The sequence below is a fragment of the Oculina patagonica genome, chromosome 13 (assembly GCF_052425735.1).
Source record: "Oculina patagonica isolate OP01 chromosome 13, crgOcupat, whole genome shotgun sequence".
Taxonomy (NCBI): Eukaryota; Metazoa; Cnidaria; class Anthozoa; order Scleractinia; family Oculinidae; genus Oculina; species Oculina patagonica.
The window spans coordinates 6450924-6476018 of NC_135770.1; the positions used below are offsets into that span (position 1 = coordinate 6450924).

At 34.0% G+C, this 25095-nt stretch overlaps 1 protein-coding gene across 6 annotated transcripts in view; it reads right to left on the minus strand.

Annotated features, from left to right (window-relative positions):
* Positions 1-454: 454 nt before the first annotated feature.
* Positions 455-25095, minus strand: part of LOC144635013 (uncharacterized) — a 32186-nt gene continuing 7545 nt past the window's right edge. For 2 of the 6 annotated variants that reach the window (XM_078494078.1, XM_078494080.1), the window contains 7 exons: positions 7895-7938; positions 7758-7816; positions 6124-6219; positions 5160-5540; positions 3903-4122; positions 2809-3125; positions 455-2211 (listed from right to left, as the gene is read on the minus strand). In XM_078494078.1, coding sequence (XP_078350204.1) covers positions 2042-2211; positions 2809-3125; positions 3903-4122; positions 5160-5540; positions 6124-6178 — 1143 coding nt within the window. In that variant the 5' untranslated portion in view covers positions 6179-6219; positions 7758-7816; positions 7895-7938 and the 3' untranslated portion in view covers positions 455-2041. Of the gene's footprint in view, positions 2212-2808; positions 3126-3902; positions 4123-5159; positions 5541-6123; positions 6220-7757; positions 7820-7894; positions 7942-25095 lie in introns of all 6 variants that reach the window. The other 4 variants (XM_078494075.1, XM_078494076.1, XM_078494079.1 and 1 more) reach the window with 3 other exon arrangements.

Genomic DNA, 25095 nt, shown 5'->3' on the forward strand with positions numbered 1-25095 from the left:
GCCACAACAAAGCAAAAAGGTTCAGCTTAATTACAAATGTACAGTGGGAAATAATGCGCCAAGCATCATTCACCTTTCGAAGCATTTTACTGGGCTTAAAAGAACCAAATAGATTCGCGGATTTCCAATAAAACATGCTGCTTGCTTATAAGGTAAACCCTCGATCCAAGTGGCCCAACTTTGCTGGAGCTTAACCCGGTTTCTGTAGCATTTAGCGGCCAGGAATATTACTGGTCCCCCCTGAATGGGATGCTAGTCCATCGCAGGGTTACCCCCAGCAGTAAATTTGCCAGTACCCATTCATAACCAATAACGTATGTTGCACTCTGTATTACGGACCCTTCGCCGGACTCCGGAATATGGTTAGAGAAGCAGGTTTTTATACGCTGCCCATTGCTGGATAATGTTATCAACATTCACTATGTAATTATACATCTACGACAGACACAGTTCATAGTATCCAAGGATACAGGTCATTTTATTGCTGTGCAAGTTACATGGAAAATTGTACATCAATGGGTGGAGAATGGAAACTGGATCGTCCTTTAAACCACAGGCTGAATGACAGAACAAGAATGATTTTCAAGAAGTTTAGATATTTCCGAAATCTTGTTCTTAATTCCCTTGCTTCTAGTATAACCATTTCTCACCCCTATATCGAAACGTATCTCGATTATTTTTAAATTCCTTAGTTTTTGTTTTGCACTCTACAGTATATATTGTACAAGTTCAATCAATTGGGATAAATATACCAATGTCATGTTGGTATATTTATCCCAACTGATTGAACTTCGGTTTTTCTCAGCAGGCCTAAATTCCAGCCCTTAGTTAAAGGCTCCAATAGTCTAGTAAGCATATTCAAAACTATATGATTATGCTTACTAGACTAATGGAGCCTTTAAAGCACCTGCTATGATTAAAAAAATTCACGCAAAAGCTGAAGCCTCCATACTTGTTAAGCCATACAATAGGCCCTATGCATAACTCTGTTCTGTTAGCTTGTGCACTTCTTACTAATTTCATCACACATTTACCAGAAATAGTAAACGTGTGATCAAGTAAGTAAGGAGTGCGTATTTTGGTCCATTGTAGGTTACATGTAAATCTTAATAGCAGTTTAAAGGTTTCAAACCTTCAAACTGCTATTAAGCTTTACAGAAAGCCTTGCCATTCAGCATACGAAAAATCCAGGAACACTTTTTATAACTAACAATTTAACGTCATGTGACAGAGTTATTTAATAACTCTGTAACATGACGTTAAATTGTTAGTTAAAACGTTTTAAAATCTACTTGGGATTCTTGTGCAAACTCGTTAACGTGCAGAAGTGATAATAAGAAAAAAACCCTGAAGGGCTGTATTATTGTACTGCGCACAATGGAATTCTGTTTGAAAAACAGAATAGGAAAAATAAGAAAGTCACTGAGATTTTTTCTATCTTACGGATAAAAGAGGGCTCTAAATAAGTTCATTCACTATCAGTGTAAAATCTCAATTGGACAGGATGAAACCCTGATACGTAAACCAGGTTTAAGCAGTGCCTTGTGAAAGCACTGCTAAAACTTGGTTTACAAATCAGGGTTTCAGGGTATCAGACCTTGGATAAAACTATTCAGATTTTAAAAACAAACAGCTAGCCATAAAAGTAATACTCAAAAACTTGAAGTAATTGATTACAAAATGACATTTGAAAATGTTTGCCAGTTGTTAACTTAGCAAGTAAGCTATTTTCAAAAAGACTTTTCGCTCTTACAGTTAAAAATTCGTGTAAGAACGAAAAGTGCCCTGAAAACAGAAAAGTCAATTAGTTTCCGGAATGCTTATACTTGAACTACTGAAGATAGAAAGTTATTCTCTACTTTTTTCAGGTATTAGTAATAAGTCTCAACAGCTTAACATGATGATTTGCTAAGCCGCATCATACGCACTTTTGAAAAAGTGATAACTGACGTTTTATGGCCTGAAAGTCTACAAAGTTTGCTCCACATGCGTCAATGTTAAATACAGCTCCTTCATTTGACCAGGTCTTCCAGTCTGGTTCTTAGGTGACCACATTCAGATCTCTGTCTTGTCTGCGCTTGTTGCGATTGCGCACGACAAGGAAGACGGTTGCGCAGACAATGACGGCCACGACGACAACACCGCTGACCGCGACAATGATGGCCAAGTTGGTTGAGAAAGACTGGGGCTCATCCTGTTTCTCCGATTCAACTGAAAAAGAAAAGATATTAATTTTTAGTATAATTTCCAAGGTGTTTCGCTATTGTAAACCATCATCTGTCTGATTATCATGTTTCACAGCCTTTTTTCATTTTCTTTTTATCTTCCTCGTTGAAAGCGGGAAAAGAATGCGAGAGAACTGGAAGCCAGCAAAAAGGGGAGGCACGAGGGGGTCGGTGGTGTTAAGCGAGAAAACGAGGTTGATAAAAACCTCGCTCGCGCGCTCTCCCTCGCTTGCGTTGAAATTAGTAAGGCCGTGAACAGTCTTAACAAAAGAGTGAACGACTCAATCATATCATAAAATATATTCATAATGTAGCACAAATAACTGCGTTTAAATTGTTTTGTCTGGAAAGAAGTATTTATCTTTTCAGTCATAAATTGAGTAGGAAGAGCTCTTGTATGACGCCTCGATTCATTTGCATTGTTGTAAAAAAAGACGGTTTATTTGTTCAAGTATATATGGAAAATCTGTAGTTGAAGTTATACTACCCATTTCTATGCACGTCAGTGATATGCACGTTTGACTAGAGGCTAAACTGCCCTGGAGGAAAAAAACTTCATTTTAAGATAACGAATTCTACGTACCTTCTTCTTTCTCGGTGTCGTCAACAAAGGTATAAGGGCCTGCTCGCACATTAACCTCCTCTACAAAATTATTCACCGAACGCCTTTTCCTCTTTGCGGGGCACGCGGCAGGATCAGCAGGGCATTCGCAATCAGAATCCGCGGAGGCCAAGTCCGCCAGACAGACTCTGAGAGTACAGTGGAAGTAAACCGTATCGCCTGCCGCAGCCCCAAAGTACCTGAACGAGTTGATCGAAAAGGTTTCTGTTAAGCTGTCAGCGGCGCAACTGTACGCCAGTGTGTTTGTGTTGTCCTCACTGACAGCAGCACTACCGCAACTGAAATGGGACAAAAACAAAAAAGTTATTTGCTGTTTTGGTTCAAAACAAGCCTTCTTTAGAGGGTCTGAATTGGGGTTCTGGAATCTCAGTTATCAATTTAATGTTCTGCGATTTCTCAGCTATCAGTGAATTTTGCAGATCCTAGATCTCAGCTGTCAGTTATTAAAGATTTTTGTCCGTGTGTGAGATATATGTAAAGAAAATAGTAAAAAAGCTAAAGACGGACAAATTTTGACGTTAAAACATTACAAATTTGCCAAAATTTACAACATTTACTAAAATGTCACTCTAATAGTTATATCTCTGATTCTACTTATATGACTTATTCTACTTATTTGACATTGTCTGGACTGTAAATTTCTACCAGCTTCTCCCGGTAGGCGTGATGGCCTCTTTTACCGTTTAACATTTATTCATATTTTCTGTTGTGCTCCACTGTCACTCCAACATTCTATCATCCAATATACAGCGCATCGTATTCAATCGGTTTAAATGATGAAGGTCAAAGACCGAAACTTTTTTAGCAACTTTTTAATGTTTCAACATCGTCTACTTCTATTAACTTCTAAAAACGGTCTTCGGCGAGTGTAAAATGTCTCTCAAATAAACTTAGGGAATAAATATAATCGGGGAATAAACATTGTTATTATCGAATTAACGTTTTTAGTGACTTTATGGTTCAGGGTATATAATCACTTATAAAAAAAAGTATGAGCGTGTCACTTAACTTTACCGTTTATATATCGAGATCAACCTAATAATGCAATTCCTTACCCGTCTGTTATGAGAGTAACTCTGTTATCAGTTGACGACGGCTCACTGTTCGATGACGCCCAGCAGCTTACAGGGAAAAGGTCAAGGTTGGGTGCAGAACTTTGAGTCTCGACCGCGGCTGTGAAATACAACGTTACATCCAGCGGCATTGGGTTGGATGGAGCAACGACAGAGGAATCGCTTGTAGAAACATCAAGTGTCAAGGTAAACAATGCGTTACCTAGGCAATAAAGGAAAGAAAAGTAAAATTAGCCAGGTATAGAAAGCTGTTAATTCCGCAGAAAAAAATGCAATCAAAAACACTTTCTTAGGTACCTGAAAAACCCTATTATATCTTTCAAGGCTCGGCCGAATGCACGAATTACCTGGTAATTGGGGATTGAAGTGCTTTGCTCCCATTTTTTTTATATTAAATTTGTTTGAGATGACAAAAGTAAAAGGTTAATATAATGTGTAACAGACGACATTATTTGAAAAGAAACAGTCGCTTTATCTGGTTTAACTTTTTGAACAACTGGGCCCTGAACTGTGATAATATTTTGGTCTCTACCTCTATGAAGAGATAAAACTTTACCAATGATCAAGATTGCATGTGAAGATTGAAAATTGAAGGTGTTTATAACAGCATCGCTGATAAGTTTTTAATTTCTCCTGGCATCATCATGACCTTGTTAAGAGGACAGGTGGAGAGAATAACGAACACGATCAACTAGCTGTAGGATGATATCTTTGATGCATCACCAACTTCTTAGAGCTTTGATTCAAAGAAATCTGCATGTATGAAAATATGTAAAAGGAATTGATATTTTGAGTTTGGGACAAAAGCCAGATTCGTCTCTCACAGTTTATGGCTGAAAACGACTTTCAACTGAGAACAGAGGAAATGTACGCCTCTGCTAGGTATGGAAAAAGATAATAAATTTAGAGTACAAATGATGGTTATGACAATGTTTATCCTTGATTGGCGATGTCACAAAAATTGTTAAATTGACGAAAAAATAGTGCTAAGATTCATTACTGGGTTATATATTAACAGACGAAGTGTTTTTATTTCTTTTTTTTTCATTGACTTTGGATAGTTATTAAGTCGATCGTCATCTGATAAGAACTTTGAGTTTGGAGTTAATCGAACCATGCAATTTTCATTCCCCTTGAAGCTCAAGGTTCGATAATTCGAGATTTCACTGTACACGGTTAATTGCAGTGAAAGGAACACTTTTTTAATTGGAAACCATAACTGTTGCACGCTATACGTACCTGTGTCGTTGTTGCCTCGGTTCACTATCGGAATAAAGTTTGCCTCGACGTTGCCTTCATTGTCATAATCACATGACACATAGTACAGGTGGTCATATGCACGCAACTGGCCTGCACCACCCGGGTCACCCTTTGTAACGCTGACTTCAAGAACGTATTTGACGCTGTCAGCTAACTGTTGTTGTTCCAAAGCACAGTCAGGTAGGTGCAAACCGCTGTAGGTTACTGTCGAAGCGTCGGTAAATGTTGGTTCACATGCCGCCTCGCCTTTTAATTGCCAATCCGATGCTACCCACTCGTCAAGATCATCCACGTCGGTGATGGTAATATCAACCGTGTGATCGTTGTTACAAGTGACAGCGCCCGCAGGATCCCCCTGACCTGAGATAAAGAAAAATGTAATGTTAACACTCAACACTGCCTCCAAATAACGAAAACGGCTCTGGTTCGGTACAATAATACCAATTTTTTTTTAAACGACAAAGAAAAACTGCTGCTTTTTTCATTAAGTGACTATAGTAGCTCTATTTTTTTTTACTTGATATCAAAGTTAAATCATACAACAATCAATGTATAAAGACTTTGACACGAATTATTCACTGAACTTGGTATGTCATTTGCCGTACATGTCTTAAATGATTTGATTGATTCAGTCGAGAGCATAACAGTTACATACATGCTGTTTGTGTGTAGAAAAACGTTTAAGTAACGTTTAATTTAATGGGGACTCTCCTCGAAAAGCCTGGTAGGGTTTGCTGAGAGTTCCTCTCCTAAGTCTACTTAATGAAATATTGTAGCTTAGAACTTAGAATGTAATAGGACAAGTAAGATTGATTGATTGATATAAGAATAAATGTTAAAGTTCACTGAAATTGCTTGGAGTTCTTCTCATCGTTATTTATACCTTGTTTACCTTATACCTTATTTATGTCACTCGTTAAGATAAAAAGAAGCCTTCAATTACCTCTCACAAGCTGGACGGCAATTGCAAGTGTCATAAACAGAATGAGCTTCGTCATGTTGAACTGTAAAATTCCACCGACTCTTTAAAGCTTGGTTTCTGTTAAAACAAAATAACAAATATTCGACAAACAGCTAAATAACTCAAGAGTAAAGCTGGCTTATTAACAAGGATTGTTGTTATTATTTGCATATTTGATCCCAGAAGTTTTTTATGTCTTCCACTGTTCAATGTAGAAAAAGAAAAAGAGAAAAGAAAAAATCTTTGGAAGCAGAAGAATGTTATTTGCGATAAAGTCCCCCTTTAATCACTCCGTAATTAAGTTTCAACTCAAAACTAGAAAAAAAAAAGAGCCATTTAAAACAAAAGTTTCAATGTTTCAAAACAAGAGAACATTAAATACAGGCTAGTATTTTTGGTAAGTATCACAGTTTGGTTTTGCTAAGTTGCGCCGTTCTGGAAAAATGGATCATTGATTTCTTGAACATTCTGGTATTCGATCATTGACCAGCTATCCCTATGACCAGAGAGCAAACAATAGCAAAAATTCCTTCAGCACACCGAAACCCCAAAATCCAAAGTATGCGTATTAAAATGTTTTAAAACATTAGAATTTCAAAATGTCAAAACGCTTAGACCATTTGGATCTTCTTTTCTCGCGTACATTTTTTACACTCAGCCATGCGTGAGGCCATGTTTGGTATGCGAACATGCGATAACAGGCGTATTTTCTTGCTGGGTGAGAAGAAATAAAAAGCTAACACACCCAAACGTAAAATAACATATCACAGAGACGTCATCCAATAACAAAAACGTCTTTTAAGGTTAAAGAAATTGCTCGCAAGCAGTCCGGCACAGTTTTCACTTTAGTTCACTGTAAATTAATTCCTGACTAGATTTAGCAGATGACTTAGTTTATAATGTTTTGCTACCGTGGATGAAAGTTTTCGAGGTTTTTATCATCGTAATACAAAAATGTTTAGATTCTAGGTCTCATGAATACAATCCATGAACAAATAGGACTGGATATTTCAAGCATTTTCTAGCAGAAGTTAACTTAACTAAATGCGCTCAATTATACGGCTATCGCATTTCTCAAATTTATCAGTCAAACTTTAAATGCAAAGATTTAACAGAGAAAGATCCCAATAAATATTCAAGCCTGCCTCTTTTAATTTTAACAATCCGCAAAATAAAATACTCCAAGACTAAACTTCATGGGTATTCGACTGGATTCGCTTGGTTGAATGCCACTCCCTTGAAGCTTGAAGAACCGAATTTGCAGCAGTTCGGTTTTGTTTTGCTCAAAATACGAAAAAATGATTAAACGAAGCTCATCTACGTTCTATACCAAATACCGCAATGAAACCCTGAGCGAGAACGACGTATTAAGAGAGATTTATAAGATCATTCCAGAAAATTATTCTATGACTTGAGACGCAATCGGGATTAATAAAACAGTGAAACGTTAATTTTTCTACCCTTTTCTTGTTGACGCTCCAAAGAGGCATTTGCAATGTGAAAAGTAATGTTTTTCTGTGTTGTAATCTTAACTTTTTAGAAACAGATTTGCGATTGCACTTTCTGAGAAAGAATTTGAGACACGATTATCATGCTAACTTAACTATACAACTTACCAAAGTTTGAATGTACTTCGCTCAAGATTCTGCTCCAGAAACTCAGCACAGTCAACAGGCTACTAAAAAGAAAAAAATTGGAGTCCAAATCATGAAGGAAAACTTACTGTAAAAAGGGCATCCAAAAATGTACTTACCTCTCCGAGATTTGCTGCGGAATGAAGCAAGTTCTTCGAGCCAACTTCTTATAAGTAGGGGACGCGGCAGGATTGAAAGAAAACAAAGGAATAATACAATTAATAATTTATCATTCAAAACAATGCCAAACTAGAACGTCATTACATACTTACTAACGTGGGAGTAAATAATGTCATTGTGTATGGGAATTCATCCAAAGATTCTAGAAACTGGCTACAGACATGTTTATAGTTACGGGTGCCTTTCGATAAAATGTTTCCTTTTTATGCATTTTTTGATGAAATTATACTTATTTACTTGAACGTTTTTCGTCTCAAGAACAACCAAACAAGCAATTTGTGTGGCACTCTGAATTACTCATAAGAGCTGTTTAACTTTGCACCAGGCACAGTTTAACTTTGCACCAGGCACAGTTGACGCAAAAATTCAATTTAAGGTGAAAAGGTTGCTACCTGGTGTGCACGCTAATGAAAAATTGCTCATTTTATTTTAACTCGAAACTAAAAGCTGCGTGTTTTTTAACATTTGTTTTAATTCCAGACAGTTTGTATGGAACAATTTTTTGAGACCTATGCAATAGGAATGTTTAACCAAGTAAGACATTAGTCCTCACTAATCACTAAACAGTGATTTTCACTGGTTGTTTAAATTAAAATTAAGAAAGTACTGATGCATCCACAGAAAAGAGTCTTTATACAAATAGAATGTTGCGTGTTTCAAGCCGTTTCTATTTATAATAAATAAAAACAGGTTGACAAGCACACATTCCGACCGCTATTCGTCATTGACCCCTGCCAACCTTCTCTTAATGGAAATGCAAAGGAATAGCTGATTCTAGATATATAATTTGCTCCTGATGGGGTTTTTGAAGAAATATTTAAAAAATGAAGTGCAGTAGATATGATATATTTACTGCGTTCTTTTATGAAGGAACTGCAATTGAAAAGGAATTTGAAACTCGATTGAAAATTCGTGTTGACTTGCTCTCGCTGGTTATAGCCATTGGCGACAACGACGATTTTTCTGGTTTAGAGTTTAACAAATAATTAATGTGTAAGGTTGTAAGGCTTAAAATTACTTTACATTCCGGTTAATGGCACTTGAATAAATCCACTATCTTCGTTTTAAGTATGTCGGATTATTATTAGCAGAGCTTAGTGGTATGCATGCATAAAACTTGCTCCAGGCAACACCGCATTCCGACACTGGAGTGAAAAATGATTGTCCATTAAAATTCTGCCCACCAAACTTAAGTCTACGAAAAAAATTTACTCGTTGTCCTTTTCCTAAACCTGGGACAAACAATTCCTAACAGGTAATACACAATGAGTAAAAAAATTTACGACCATTGATTATGAAATGTCTTCGTGTATGCAAATTAAAAAAAGGTTTAGTAACCGATTACGCAAGGGGTTTGGTAGTTGAGCACTTGTTTCAAATTAATTTACCGGTTAAACAACAAGAGTATCACACTTTGTTTACCAACAGTTATTTTTTACGCGTTTGGTAAAATGTTGGAACAGCAAGAGAAATCGAGTAAATATTATAAACTGCGCTTTCCAAAATAGCCTTCGGGGGTTAAATTTTTGGCAGTTGATTAATACATAATAACAAACATTTGAAGTATTTTGTTTTCGAGATAAAAAAAACTATTTGATGCCCCATCGAAAATAAAACGGAATTACGATTTCTCTTGACAACAGTAAGAATTCAAATAATTTCTTTCGAAGAAATGTTGGATCTTGCTTAAATTACATTATGAATCAGAAAATCATGAACACTAAAATTCATCTTGGATATGTAAATATATGTAGAAACCTATCGAACGACAGCTCTAACAGCAGGAAATATAGGTAAACTAATGGAGAGCAATGGATGGAGCAACGTTCTCTTTCCCCGCTTTTTTCTCTTTTAAAGTGTAAAGGTACACGTTTTTCATATTCCCACTGTAAATCAGCCTAGAGAACACTGAGAGAACCTCGAAAAAGTAAAAGAAAATAATAATAAAAATTGTGTACGCCATGCATGGAATGTAGCTTTTCAACAGATGTGCGTTTGTTTTCAAACAAAAGTATTTTAATTGACTTATGTAGAATGAAAACGCTAGCTATTTCAAAATAATTGCGGTCTTTCGGGTCATGTTTAGAGTGTGTATTTAGTTGTTTCCTAGGTTATTACACAACCTTAAACATTCTAGAAGAAATAAACCGTAAGCAAAAAGATAAACAAAGATGCGTCAATGTTGGATAACACGTGTCCATTTAGCTATTCGCACCGTACTTAAGGCTATGACCGTTTTTTTTTTACTATTTATCAAATTATTTTCCAATGGCCATTTTTTAAGATTATTACATTCTTTAGCTTTTTGTGTCATAGTTTGAAGATATTTTCGTTTGCCTTAGGTACAAAACAACCGAATGAATTAGATAAGAGTTCTACAAGTAGGCCCTTTGCTATCTACAGATTAATGACAATACTGAATCGATCAGTAAAAACATATCAAGTCAGTACAGCTAACAAAACCAACGATTCTTTAATCAGCGCTAGCCTTATTCGAATTTCATGATCTTTGTATAATTAGTCTCTTCCAAACATGCCTAAAGCCTTTAAGACGCAACAGCCCGTTTGACTGATAAGCCCGTGTCCCCCAAAGCTAAAAGATAGTGACAAACTCGTAAAAAATAGTACCACATGAAAGAACTGCTCAAAACTTTCAGCCGTAGCTTAATTTTTATATTTCTATCCGCAAATTAAAGTTATATCTTTCTTTTGATGTTCAAAGATAATGTTTTTCATGGATAAGTTGCCAACCACTAATTTTAGAACCGCTGAGACCAAAAATCTGCAAAATCCCCGTGTCGTAGCCTCTTTAAGTCTCTTTAGTACTGTTTATTATATATATATGCTATACGAGGTGGTTTTAAATTTGAAGTATGTGGATGAAACCCCGACGTGTGACCATTCAAATGAAAGCTATTGAGCAGCACTAGTACTGTTTAACAAGCTGTACAAGGTGGTTCTTACTTCTGAGTCTGTTGATGAAACCCACCATTCAAATGAAAGCTACTGAGCAGTACGTTTTGTAGTACTGTTTATCATGCAGTACAAGGTAGTTCTAACTTCTAAGTCTGTGGATGAAGAGCACTGCATGATTCGGCATCTAAAAACGGCTCAGTGACGGACAATACTAGGTTGTAATGGCAAAGCTTTAAGTTATCTCAGCTAAGTTAAAAACGGGAAGCTCAACTTTTCAGAAGGATTAGTATTTGTCTTCTGAATGCTACGCAAAACGCGTATAACTGGAGAGCAACGAAATTCTTTCAGGCAGTTTAAATTAAAGTTCTGCGACCAAACCAAACCGAATTAAAATTAAAACATACATTAGTGTTGCTAGCTTGACACGAAATATTTGCACACAAATTGTATCTCGCGGCATTCTCGCCCAACCGTGCATGCGAAACAGTAGCCTGATCGACCCCGACTGTGTATGTGCGTAAGAGTTTAAAAAGGATCCCTTAGCGACCTGCTGAGAGCCAGTTTTATGATAAACCGAGCGTCACGCTTAAAATCTAAAACGCATTCGGAATTTCTATTCCGAATGCGTTCATTTTGTTTGTTAAAACAAAATCACAATTCAAAAATGATGACTAAATTTGATGCGCTTCCAAAAGTCTAAATACCTTTCTGAGTTTGGTTGTGAACTAAAGATTAAAGCGTTTTGCCGCTTAGCTGTCTTTGTGTCGCCACTGGACAAAAGATAACGAAGAAACAGTCAATAAATACTTGGTTAATTATCACTGTTTTGACAGGGCCAAGTTAAAAGTCATAATACACTTAGCAACTGAGCGTAACGAAGAATAAACCATTGTGTAGACGATTTCATCCATGGATTCTTGGAAAAACCAGAGAATGCCACATAGAATTTGTACTTGTTATTCATTTTTACAGAAATTAAAACTCCGTCTCAAAACTCTGTCTTTTTACTCTGATAAAGATAATACTCATGTCCCCGCTCCCAAAAGGGCAAGATAGAACCCAAGACGCAGGCAAGGGCTCTATCAGCCATCCGAGCGAGTGGCGAAATGAAATGCGACGTTCTTTATCAGATTAGGGACACATAAATTTAATGATTTTTTCATTCATCATTTCATTTCATTTTATGAAATTTCTACACTCGATGCAAAGCAGCGAGGTTAATTAAGACGTACCGCCGTTATATATATTCCATATACTCCGATGAAGAATAGTTCTTTGTATGATAAAGCTAATAAACGAGAATATTCTATAACGATTTAAACTTCGTGTATGCAATCAAACTCAGACTCAGTTTTTAGCACATCCATCACGTCAAATTTCTATATTTATAACTCTTTCTAGATCTAAATATCTTCTATCCTTTGAAGACTAAAATCTGCCTAAACAAGAACTGAACATCTGTAATCAGGATTGGACTCTATTTTGGTGTAATTTGCCCGAGGCACACTGCATAGTTTTGGTACAAAAATCTGCCATCGAAAAAGCACTACCGGAGAAAGAACATTGGTTACATCGTTAGCTTTTTATCATTCCCAATGCTTAAGAATTGTAAAACATTCTTGCTTACGCTCGTAAAGCATCCTCAAATTTGATATAATTCGAAAACAGAAAAACGAAAGGTATGCAAATTACAGCGGTTTGCAAACTTTTGAATTATTATGCATAAAGCCCTACTGTTGTCAACACATTTGTTAAAATTTACGTTACTTGAAAAGCAATATAACCTTGATGATATTCTTATTGTGCGACTTAAATGATTTTTATGCGTTATTAAGATAACGATAGAATTCTAAGTACTATAAGAATCTAGAAGTTAACCTTCATTAATAATTTCCACTCCATGAAACTCTCAAGCGCGTGTCAATTTCGTGAACAGCAAATGGCGCGCGAATAAATTAAATTTGTTCGTGTCAAAATACAAATTCTTTTTAACGGTTGCCAACGTTCCTCGTAATGCTATTTTGAGAACTTGGTATTACATCAAAACAACAAATATTGCTGTTTATTTGAGTATTTTTTATGCACCTATCAATGATAATTCGTAAAAGAAGGGAAGACAGCAATTTTCTGTCCTAAGTGGGCAATTTTGACCGTTTTAATAGTAGTAATGTACTACACTCTGAGGCAAATTTGCCTTAGAGATGTAGTACATCACTACTACCAGTGGTGGATCCAAAATATGGGGACAAAAATGGATTCAAATATTGGAATCAAATATTGGAACCAGCCCTTTTATATGACTTCAGTGGTCGGTCCAAAATATGGGGGACAACCCTAGGTTCAAAATAAAAAAAACTTCTTATACTCTTTTTCAAACTTTTTTTATAGTGCTTTCGAATGGGATTGTCTTATATGGGTCCACTTGCTACCCAGACTGTACTCTTTTTTACATTGCTCACAAAACCATCGTGTATTTCGCATATAACGGGCTTTTGTGCGCCTTATAGCTTTCATTTTGTCTTCTTTGGTAAACCATCTCTGGTATCGGCCATTAACAATATTATCATTCCAAAACATCAATTGTTATATATTAATAACACAATATATTAATTTCTTATATCATTAATAGTGCGTTTAAATATGTTGTAAATCTTTCATTGGAATCCAGCTGTTAAAGTCATCATTATATCCCTTCCATTTGACAAGAGCGTGTTTCTTTTTGTAGTCTCTACGGATCACTTTATCAATTCTGAATACATCCTGTTTTGCTTTTAATAATTCAGGTTCATAAAAGCTACCTTGTATTTCCTCATCTCTGAGGTCTTTCAATTTGTATGTAATGGGATTAGTATGTTGGATCTTAGTAATTACGAACATTTCTTCACTCCAATTCGGTGTATAACCCTTATCGAAAACAATTCGTTTATACTTAGATATTCGGACCTTGTCACCAACCTTAAATTTTGGTTTAGCTGATAATGGCTCCATATCACCGTATAGGTTAAAGTAAACAGTTCCTTCATTCTTTTTCTTTGAAGCTTCTGTGGGTGTCATTTTGATAGAGCTATGTTTTGTATTATTATATTCTTTTACTATTTTTGGAAGTATTTCAAGATACTGTGTATTACCTTGAATAGTAAACTGTTTGTACATTTTATTTTTCAAAGTTCTATTAAATCTCTCAATAACAACAGCTTTACCTTCATTAAAAGTGGAATACATGTTAATATCATTTTGCTTTAGCCATTCCTTGAACGTTTTGTTATAAAATTCAGATCCCTTATCAACCCAGAGATATTCAGGTTTACGCTTGTCATTAATGATAATATTGTTGAAAGCGCTAGTTATTGATGCACCTTTCTTATCTTTCAATTGTATAGCCCAAGCGAATTTACTGAATACGTCAATTATAGTCAATAGATATTTATAACCTTTATTCCATTTTGAAAGTTTATCCATAAAAACTAAATCAGCAGACCATATGTCGTCAATTCCATTTGATATTATTCTTCTAGTTTTAAATTTTCGTCTGATTGGTTTATGTAACTCATCGGCTAATTGTTGAGACCAATCATTTTTACTCAACGCCGTTTTCCGTTTTTTGGCTTTTTAACACCGAGCCCTATTTTAGCCTTGGTTGCAATTACATTACGTGCGACAGTATGACCCCATTGACGTTGAGAATAAGGGGTAGAGTCGAGCTCTTGGATCATTTTTTGGTCAGCTTTATGCTTGCAACTTAGTTGTTTAGATTTTGCTTTATTTCCACAAACGCTGTATGCAATATCATGCCTCATCGCTATTTCATCCGTTCTGCCTGTCGGTTTTTGAAATATTTGAAGTATTTCACCTGTTTTTGGATCATATTTCACTTGTTTTTCGAGAGGATTATAAGGACCCAAAAAGGCATAGCCAGGGGGTACCCAGCCGGCTTTTGGTTTTGGCAATTTCCCAATCAATTTATGTATATCAAGAGCACCTCCTTTAATAAATCTGCTTTTTTTCTTCCTGCATATTTGACAAACTGATTTTTCCATAAGCCGACCATTTTTAGCTTTTACCTTTTTAGAGTTTAATGATTTGGTTTGTTTTTTACACGATAGACAATACGATTGGCACATTATATATATTGATTAGATATTTAATCGCAATAATGATTTATCCATTTTTTATTTTTATACTCACTGAAATTGCATTTGGGGTCGAGATTTTCATTTTTATATGCTCCAGCTGGCTTCCAAAAATTCTTCGTTTGAATCCCGCTCTGTTTATTGACCATACCTCTCAAAAAATTACCGCTCCAGTACTTCTTGAATAAATCCTTGTCTGCTCCTGTGATATCCATTAAAAAAGATGCCACTTGCTGACTCTCTTTGAACCCCGGCACTTTTGAACCAATTTTTTGGTTAATGGTTTGTCCTACGCCTTTGCCTTTTCTCTCACTCACAAAACGAGTTTTAGTAATACCACAAGAAGCGCATTTCGATTTGAGCATTAAACGATTGTTTTTTGTTCTCGCATATTTTTCAGAACCAGCCACTGAATTAGTTTGTATTTTTTCACGTACGCAATACGATTTCATATATAATATGATCACATATTTTTGAAATAATGTTGAATGAATTTTTCATTATTCATTGTGTCATATATGTCAAACACTTTTAATAAATTATAATACGAATTCCCCTTATTCATTTCGTTGAGAAAGTATAAAGAGAAGTATCCGCATGTGGTTGTATTTATATTCTGTATCTGATTGTTTTGATGTATCAATGTTAAATTCTTCTTTTTTGCGTGATCGACTATTTCTTGAAATGGAGGCATACCAAAACTATCAAAATAATTGATTACCTTATCTTTTACATAAGTTGCAACCCAATGGCTACCGCTCATATAAGAGGGTTCAAGATTGTAAATAAATAATGCTTGTCTATGGTTATGTGGTACTCTTTTATCCCTTGACAAAACATCACTGATTGGGATGCTTAAATATTTGCACCATTTTATTAGATCAAAATTACTCATCGGTATATTCTTATGGAATGTTGGCTTTCTTACTTTCTTTTCGGTTTTAAGATTTTTTTTTTTTGGAAGCACTAATCCACCTGTTCTAAGAAATTTATCATATTCACCCCATGATCCTAATACTGGATGAGATCTGTAAGATAATACATCTTTCTTACTTGGTAGTTTAATTTTACCACCGTTTTTTGATCTTTGTTTCCTAATGATTTGTGGTGAATAATAAGGGTATTCTATTTGCATTCCTGTCCCTCCTTGATTATCAGGAGTGACTTGAATTCCTTTTCCAATCACCTTTCGCATTTTACTTATTTGTGCTTTAGATAAACTCAATGTAATGCCTTTTCCCTCACTTTTTACTTTATTATGACGTGTTATTTGTCTTTCTGTAAGGTATAACTCAGTATTACCCTTCTTTTTGATCTGATTCTTGTTAATTAATAAACTGATTTCACTTGAATTTTTGATTGCTCTGGCTAGCTTTTTTATTTGGCCTTCTGTTAGAGGAATATATGTTGAAATATATTTTGTGCTCATAGTCTTGCTCTATATATAATAGTGTTAGATTAAATATTACATAAAAATAAGTTCATTCCCAATTTTATCAATTACGATACTTTCCTCATAAAGAACTACAGCGTAAATCATATAATTGTCAGTAGCTTGTACATTTAATCGATAATGAAACAATATCTGTTTTGGATCATCAGTAACCGATTCCTTATGATTTCTTAAATCGAAATAGATAACAGGAAATAATTCAGAATAATTTTGTAAATTTAACTGAGTTCCTGTATTGTAGTCGTTTGTCCTGAATGCATATTCTTGAATGTCATTATATAATCTTGGTTTAAAATCACAATCATACTCTAGTTCCGGAGTAAAAAACGAAGTACCAAGTTGCAAACGACAAGTAGAAAGTTTACATGCATTATTACCCGCATTTATTTTAAAAGTATCAAAAATAAAGGGGTTTTCTAATTCATTATTAGTCTTGTTCCTCTGAAGATATACAAAAACATGTTTTGCATTTTTAATAGCTGGTGTAATTTGATATATTCCGGATATTGATGTTGTTGGTGATGAATGTTTAATAAACTCTCTTAAATATGTAAATTTTGATGGCCTTAAAAAGGTATTATTTACTAATTTTTGTCCTGCTGATGTAAAGTTCAAACGTGGTAACCATAACTGAAAATCTAGAACAACATATCGTGTTTCATCACCCCCAACTCTGTAAATAAACTCTCTACCATCATTTAGTGTTATGTTTAGTTCGATTTGCATAGGTGGTATCATTTTATCTCGTAGTTCTTGAAAAATGGAAAACCTATTTAACGGAATACAAGCATATACGTCTTTTGATTCTGCGCACAATTCAGCTCTTTTAATTGCTCCTACTTTTGGAGCTGTTGTCAAATTGCCCACTAATACAGCTCTATCGTCAAGATACCAATTGAAATTGGTAGCTACTGTACGGCTATAGTCATCAGAAAATTCAAGCAATCCTTTTATGAAACAGATTTTATGCAGGCTATTACTATCGTAAGGCTTTTTACCCCCTGAAGTTATCATTATGTGATTGATGATACTTGTACTATCATTTATCGTTGACGTTAGCACAGGTGTTTGTAGAGCATTGGCATCGATAGCTGTACCATCAGCCTTTTTTTGAAGTTTGTATTTGACGATAAAGTATCCGTTATACCAATCGAACCATGAAGAGCGATCGGTCATATTGAATATATACCCTGTTTTTTCCTGATATAAGCCATTTGCCGGCTGAATAATGGGTGTTTGCAGATTGAATCTGAGATAATCAACTTTTTCAACATTTTCTATGCTTCTGAAACTCATTTATATTATTAGATTAGATAATTTACTTCAATTGTGCTAATCGTTTCAAAATAAGATCCCCAGCTTTTTCACTTCTATTTAACACGGTTTTTAAACTTTTCTTTTGTGCTTTGATTATTGGTGATTTATTGATATCTTTTATCATTTTTTTAGAATATTGTCCGATATTTGATAAATCATTAGTTATTAAACCTGATCCTTTATGGCGATATTGATATAAACCTTTTTTAGGGTTATAAAATTTTGACCATTCGTATACTCGATTCATTTTATATTATTAGTTTAGATTAATTCACCTCTTTGATAACGATATGAAACGCCGTATCGATTTCATTTAAATCAATGGGACGATTATACGAATCGGTTATATATAGTCTGATTGAATCAATACTATTTTTATTAATTGGTGAAAATTTCAGTCGTCTTGGTTGAAGAGTGAAAGGGAATGATCTACGAATGCCTTGTGCTATGATACTAAAACAAAATAATACATCTCTGGATTCATCTGTCAAGGATCTGTTAGTCAAATCGCAATGAATACATATCATATCAACGCTCCTTGTTAAATCAGGTATTTTGTCACTTATATTACTCCCTGAAGTTAAAATTTTCTTTTCAAAACCCAGAATCAAATTAAAGTCTGATACAGATAGATCTAATTCATAATTTGGCTTTATGGTTATTATTGTTCTAAATAATGATAAATCAAACGTAACTGAAAATGGATAATTATCACCATCTTTACCAGTTGTATTTGTGTACCAGTTGTATGTCTGTATATGAATACATTCCATTAGGAAATTCAATATTTTTAAAACTTGTATCACTACCAACGGTTTTTCGATATCTTATTTTAGTATTAGTGAATGAGGATGCGATATTGTACCAACTATATGTCATCGTTATAATCTCATCCAGTGCCATTTCATAATTTTTATTTGGATCCAAGAAAAGTGGCTGTTCAAGATAAATAGTGAAATCATTTGCTTTTTGGTTATAATTATTTGCTTGTCTTTTCGCCCTGAATGAACTAAGTATTAAATGCTTCTCCATTATATATATTTAAATTAGATAAAATAGTTGTTATAAATTTTTTCATAAAGACGCTTTGTAATTCTTTTCACTCTTAACAGTTCATCTATTATTGTAATACCTTGGTTTTTTAATTCATAACTCGTATTTCCAGCGGATATGCTTCCACAAATTATATCCAATTTTTCAATAAGTTTTTCAGGGTCTCTGTAATAAATAGCCTTATAATTATGGGCTAGACCACTACCTTCCCACTCATCTTCTTCTCTATCAGAATCAGGCGCTGTGTCCCTCCTCATACCCTCTATCTTATCAAATAATGATTTTTCTATAGCTGGTTTTTTCTTATATTTAGTTTTACGGGGGGTCTTTTTTAATTTTTTTGATTTTTCCTGTAAATCCGAAGCTGAGAAAGGAACCCGTTTGTACTCCATACGTTGTACTTTTTGCTTAGTTAATAACAACTGGTTTTCAATATTGTTAATTTGTTTTGTAAAATCTTCATCTATTTCCAACAGGTCATTATATGATTTTCCTTTGTATTTACCAGATTTGATCATATTTTTACCACTTTTCTTCAGTTTGCCTAATAAAACACTAACCTGACGCCTTTCTTCGGCGAGAGATTCCCTTTGACGATCTAACTCCTTTTGATCAGCACTTGTATCCCATTTTTTTCTCTTCTGTTCTATTGAGGGTGGTGGATCAAAATCGGGCATTTCATCTTCATCTTCTGTTTGAGCTTCATCAATGGGTGGCGGTGGATCAAAATCGGGCATTTCATATTCATCTTCATCTTCTGTTTGAGTTTCATTAATTGGTGGCGGTGGATCAAAATCGGGCATTTCATCACCCCCATCTTCTGGTTCAATTGGATATTCTGGAAGAGGATCACCCTCTCTTACCCCTTTATTTTCCAACTTTTTAGTTGCTTCAATTTGTGTGTCGAGACGAGATGTTACTGGTTTAAACATTTTTATGAATTTGATTTGTCCTAATTCATCTTGCAATTTTGAAGACATTATTTGATTATTAATATTTTTGATTTGATTCTCAACTTCCTCTTTTTGGTCAGCAATTTTTTGCCAAGCTAATAGACTCATTTATATATATTAGTGTAGATTATTATCGGTCTTCCAGAAGTCTTTCATCAGTCTTTCATTAGTCTTCCAGAAGTCTTTCATCAGTCTTTCATCAGTCTTTCATTAGTCTTTCAGGCGTCTTTCATATTATATAACTGATATATATAATATGAAAATACCAAATTATGACACTGAAGACGATATAGTCTCGAACTTTAAACAAGTATACGATTTCATGCCAAATCAATGTTTTCGTATGCTACTTTGCGCTCCGAGTAATATGGGAAAGACTAATACTTTAATGCATATGATTTACAATTTACTATATTTCGATAAAATATATTTATATGCAAAAAATTTAGACCAGTCTAAATACCAGAATCTTATCAATGTGTTCCAACCAATAAGCGATGAAGCTGGTTATAACATTATTGAAGCTAGTAACGACCAAATAATTCCTGTTTCTAAACTAAATGATGATAATCAAAAGCTCGTGATATTTGACGATTATGTTTGTGATAAAAATCAAAAACCATTAATCGATTATTTTATACAAGGGAGACATAAAAACTGTAGCGTGATATATTTGTCTCAAAGCTATTTTAAAACGAAAAAGACATAAGACTTAACTGTTCGCATTTCTGTATTTACGAATTCCCAAGTGCTAATGAGAGGGCACTGATATGCCGTGAAAACAGTATTCCAAAAGAGCTATACGAGCAAGCACGATAAACCACGTAAATTCATAACAAAAAATTTCGATGAGAAGATTTAATCTAACATATTAACAGAAAATGGGGTACATTAATGACGAAAATGATTTTATGCATACCAAATATTCTCAAAGTGCAAAACCTGCAATTGGTTTTAAACAACTGGGAGCTGATTTCGATATGGATAACAAAAAGATATTCAGGTTAAATACGCAAGCTGATGTAGCTATCGATGCTGATCTCGATACATATGCTCTTGATCTTTCGTCTGGAGTTAATAAGGGGTACGTTAAACGTCAATGTCTTACTAAAGACGCTCAGGGCAATGACTTTGATTTGGGCCAGTGTAATATATTTAATAGTGAGCCCTTTTATCCCGGTTTGTATAACGATACATCTTTGCCAAATGTTGAATACGTGAGGTTGGAAGACCAGAAAGTCAAAGCAGAACTCAACAACAAACTCGCTGATAAAGCTGATCTAAGTACCAACGACGAACAAACATTTAACAGCATAATAAATGTTCCGAATTTCGATCAAGGATACAGCAATATGTCAAACGTAATGAATAAAGAATATATTGACTCCAGAGACGCGCTTAATAAAACATATGCCGACAATACTTTTCTAACGAAGAAAACAGGTGCTATTTTGGCTAATACCCTTCAGAGCAAGGCTTCCAAAATATATGTCGACAGTACTTTTTTAACGAAGGTTGTTGGTAATGGTTTAGCTCAGAACATACAAAATAGGCTCAATATTCACGGTAGTAACATGATGCAGGCAAATCTCGATATGAACGATAATCGCATAACAAATCTAAGCAAACCAATATATGGAACCGATGGTGTAAATAAATTGTATGTTGACAGTTCACATATTACCTCTATTGATAAAGGAAACGTTTTCAATAATATAATGATTGACAGTGATAATCAACTTAGTGAAGAGAATGATATCGAGCTTGGAGATTTAATTCATCATCCAAATCCTGTTCATCAAATCAATAAAAAGGTAATAGATACAAAATTACTTCTTGATAGTTCGAAAAATTACTACTCAAGCAGATTAGGTATCAACATGTACCCTATACCAATTAATTATTATACAATGGCATTTGAACTCTATTTTCCAGTTGAAATAGATGAGAATAGTGTTGATATCAGTGTTGTGTCATTGATTGATACTGTTAATAAAGTAACTACACGAGTTTATAACGGTTATAGTCGAACAATAGCTCAATTTCATAAGTATCAACAACATAACAACAACTATCTCTATGTCGATATCATTTTAAAAATGAAGTCAGGACACTCGTATGTACCAAAACTGCAAACTTATATTATAATATATGGGATTAAGAATTATGAAAGTAATGTTGAACCCAGTATATACGATCAGCTATATTATGTTGAAAATGATAGAATAGCTTTCAATGCATCAATTGATATGAAAACACAGGCCATTCATGGTATTGCAGAAGGTACTACTGATGATCAAGCTGTTAATTATAAACAGTTGGTAAGTCAAATCAATATTCTCAAAACAACTCTTGAAAATCAGATTAAATTATTACAGTCCAAGAGTTTTTATAGTGAAATATTTGAGTACTATTTCGATCTAACGGATGCCTCTAAATTCATCATGTCAGATAGCAACGGAGCTGTATTGTCTGTATTAAATGATAATCTTGTCTTTAATCCCACAAAATTGTTAGCAGATTTTGATCCGAAGAATGGTTTTTTTGGTGTTTTTAAAATTAATTTAAATACAAATATCACTCACGCCGATAACTGGACTTTTTATATGGGATTTAAATATGACTATAAAACCGGTGATAATAAAAGAATTAAAATTGAATTTATCGAGGGTGATAGCTTTAGTTTTCCGTGGGTTAAAGTGGAGCATAACAAGCTATTCATCGATTATGATCTAGATTCATATACAGAGCAAATAAGAGGAACATATTTTGATAAATATTTAAATCTCTGGTATACTAAAATAGGGAATCAATTTAGAATCGCTGTTTGCAATAATGCTATGAGTATTGATCAAACATTGGCTGGGTTTAATATCAATGCATCCAACATTAAAATCAGTTCAGATTACTTTGTACAAAGAATCGGTTTTAGTAACACAGCAATGTCAGTGAATAGTCGAGAGTATCACAAAGTCCAATTTTTAGATAAAACAATGGGTATATTCTTCGAATAAATTATCTAACTCACTATTATATGAAAACTGCAGATTTAATACATGAGATGCTGAAAACTATTCAACGGTTGATTAAAAATATCAGAAAATTATACAACAGATTTAAAAATAGAAATAAAACATAGTCTAAGCATATAATATATATGCCGAAACAACGCAAAAATATATTCGAATGGAATCATATTAGTGACAAGTTAAATCAAGCGCAAATTCAAGAATTGAAAGAATACTACAAAGTATACCATAAGAAGTGTTGGTGTTATAAACAAGCTACAAAAACCTTTAAAAGGTTTAAATTAATAGGCAATTCGCTGGCTATTTTATTTGCTTCGGGGGGCATAGTATCGTCCGTTTCAACTGGTGGTATCAGCCTAGTTGCAATCAGCACGGGAGCTTTATTGATACAAGGTTGGCTTCAACATCAAAATCTCGATTTGAAAATTCAAAATTGTATATATGCAACCCAATCCTATATGCATATACTTAACACACTAAAATTTATTTTGCGAACGGGTGAATTCGACCTATCCAATATCCTAATAACGATGAAAAACACCGATGACTACATAAGTGATAACAGCCCGATTATAGATAAGTATATGGTAAAATATGATAAAATTTTTACTTTATAAGGCGCAATATCTCTGCATTTTTCAATTCTAAAATCTTTGCCCAATATCGATTATAAAATTCAAGCGTTTTTCTCGATTTAGTAATCTTTATACATTCAAATGGAAGATCAAGCAATTTAAACAGTTGTCTTATAATATATTTCGTGCTTATCATTCGTCTTCGGAGTTTATTTATAGATGGAAGAATAGTATCGATCTCATGAAACACTTTGTAAATCTTATCGCGCTGATTATGAGACAATTGAACTCCATTTTTAATACATAAATCGTTTAAAACAGCCTCAATGTGGTATTTACGATGATAGATGCTTTTACGCCATATCTTGTGTATGTTCTCGTAAAAATCGAAATACTCATTGTAATAAATAGAACCATGAACCAAACCGCAATTAATACAAACATTTATACCGTTTTGATTTGACATATCCTGCTTACTACAGCATGGCTCAGCATCCTTGTTACCTTAATTCTATCAATAGTTGATCGCATAAAGGGCATATAGGTTCTTTTAAAATTTTTAATTCATCGTGGATTTCAGAATTACAAACCATTATATATATTTAGCACATAACTTCACGGCACAGCTGTGTTTGGCAGTAAATTTTAGAATAAACTTTTTGAGTAAACTTTTTGAGTAAATTTTACTCAAAAAGTTTATATATAAAAAACTTTTTACTTGTTGAAATATGATTGGTCAATAGAAATCACGCCATTAAAAACATTGTGGAACCATCTTTTACTCATTAATCATTTATAACTTATGGCTAAAACCGTAAACTGAATAATTATGTATTTAATGTTGATCCTTACGAGGCCTTCCACGTCGTCGTTTCTGATCTTCAGGTATACACTCTAAACATATATGATTTTTGTCTTCATTTGATATTTCAGATCGACTATTCAGGTCTGAAGATAGCATTTTAATAATACAAATATTAGCTTCAAGGATGCTCTGAATACACCACATTTTATTAATGAAGGCTATATCATTCGAGCTTTCATCAGCTTCTGGCAGGTGTTTGATATTTAATGTAATATCACTCATTCTATATATATTAATAAAGAAAATAATTATCTGTTTATATCTAAACGCACTATAAAAAACATATAAAGAATTATATATATAGTACATAATAAATGGGACGAAATAAAAAATACGATAATGAAGAAGACAGACAAAACGCTATTAAGGAAAGCAAGACCAGATATATGCTAAACAAATCATGGATATGTGATGCATGTCAACATGACTACACGCTCGCTGGAAAGCACTCTCACATGAGGACCAAGAAGCATATTAAAAATACTGTTATCAAGGCTATTGAAGACCAATACAACATAATACCAGCTGAAAACATATAAAGCAATATTATATAATTATATATTGTATAGCACAGTATATATGAATTGCTGTTATCTGTTGCCTTAGGTGACCAAAAATATATTTATTTCTGGTTATCTTTAAACGCACCAAAAATCTCAAAAATAATTTTTACTATAAATGACTTAAAGAAATGGTAATTTTATATAGTACAAAAAAAAATGGCACAAAAAAATATCTCAACCAATATTAATATGGACGAATCTGATCTCAACAATCTATCTAAAACCGACCTTATAAAACTCATTTTATCACTTAAAGCCCAACCAAAAGCACACGAGCACCAAAAGG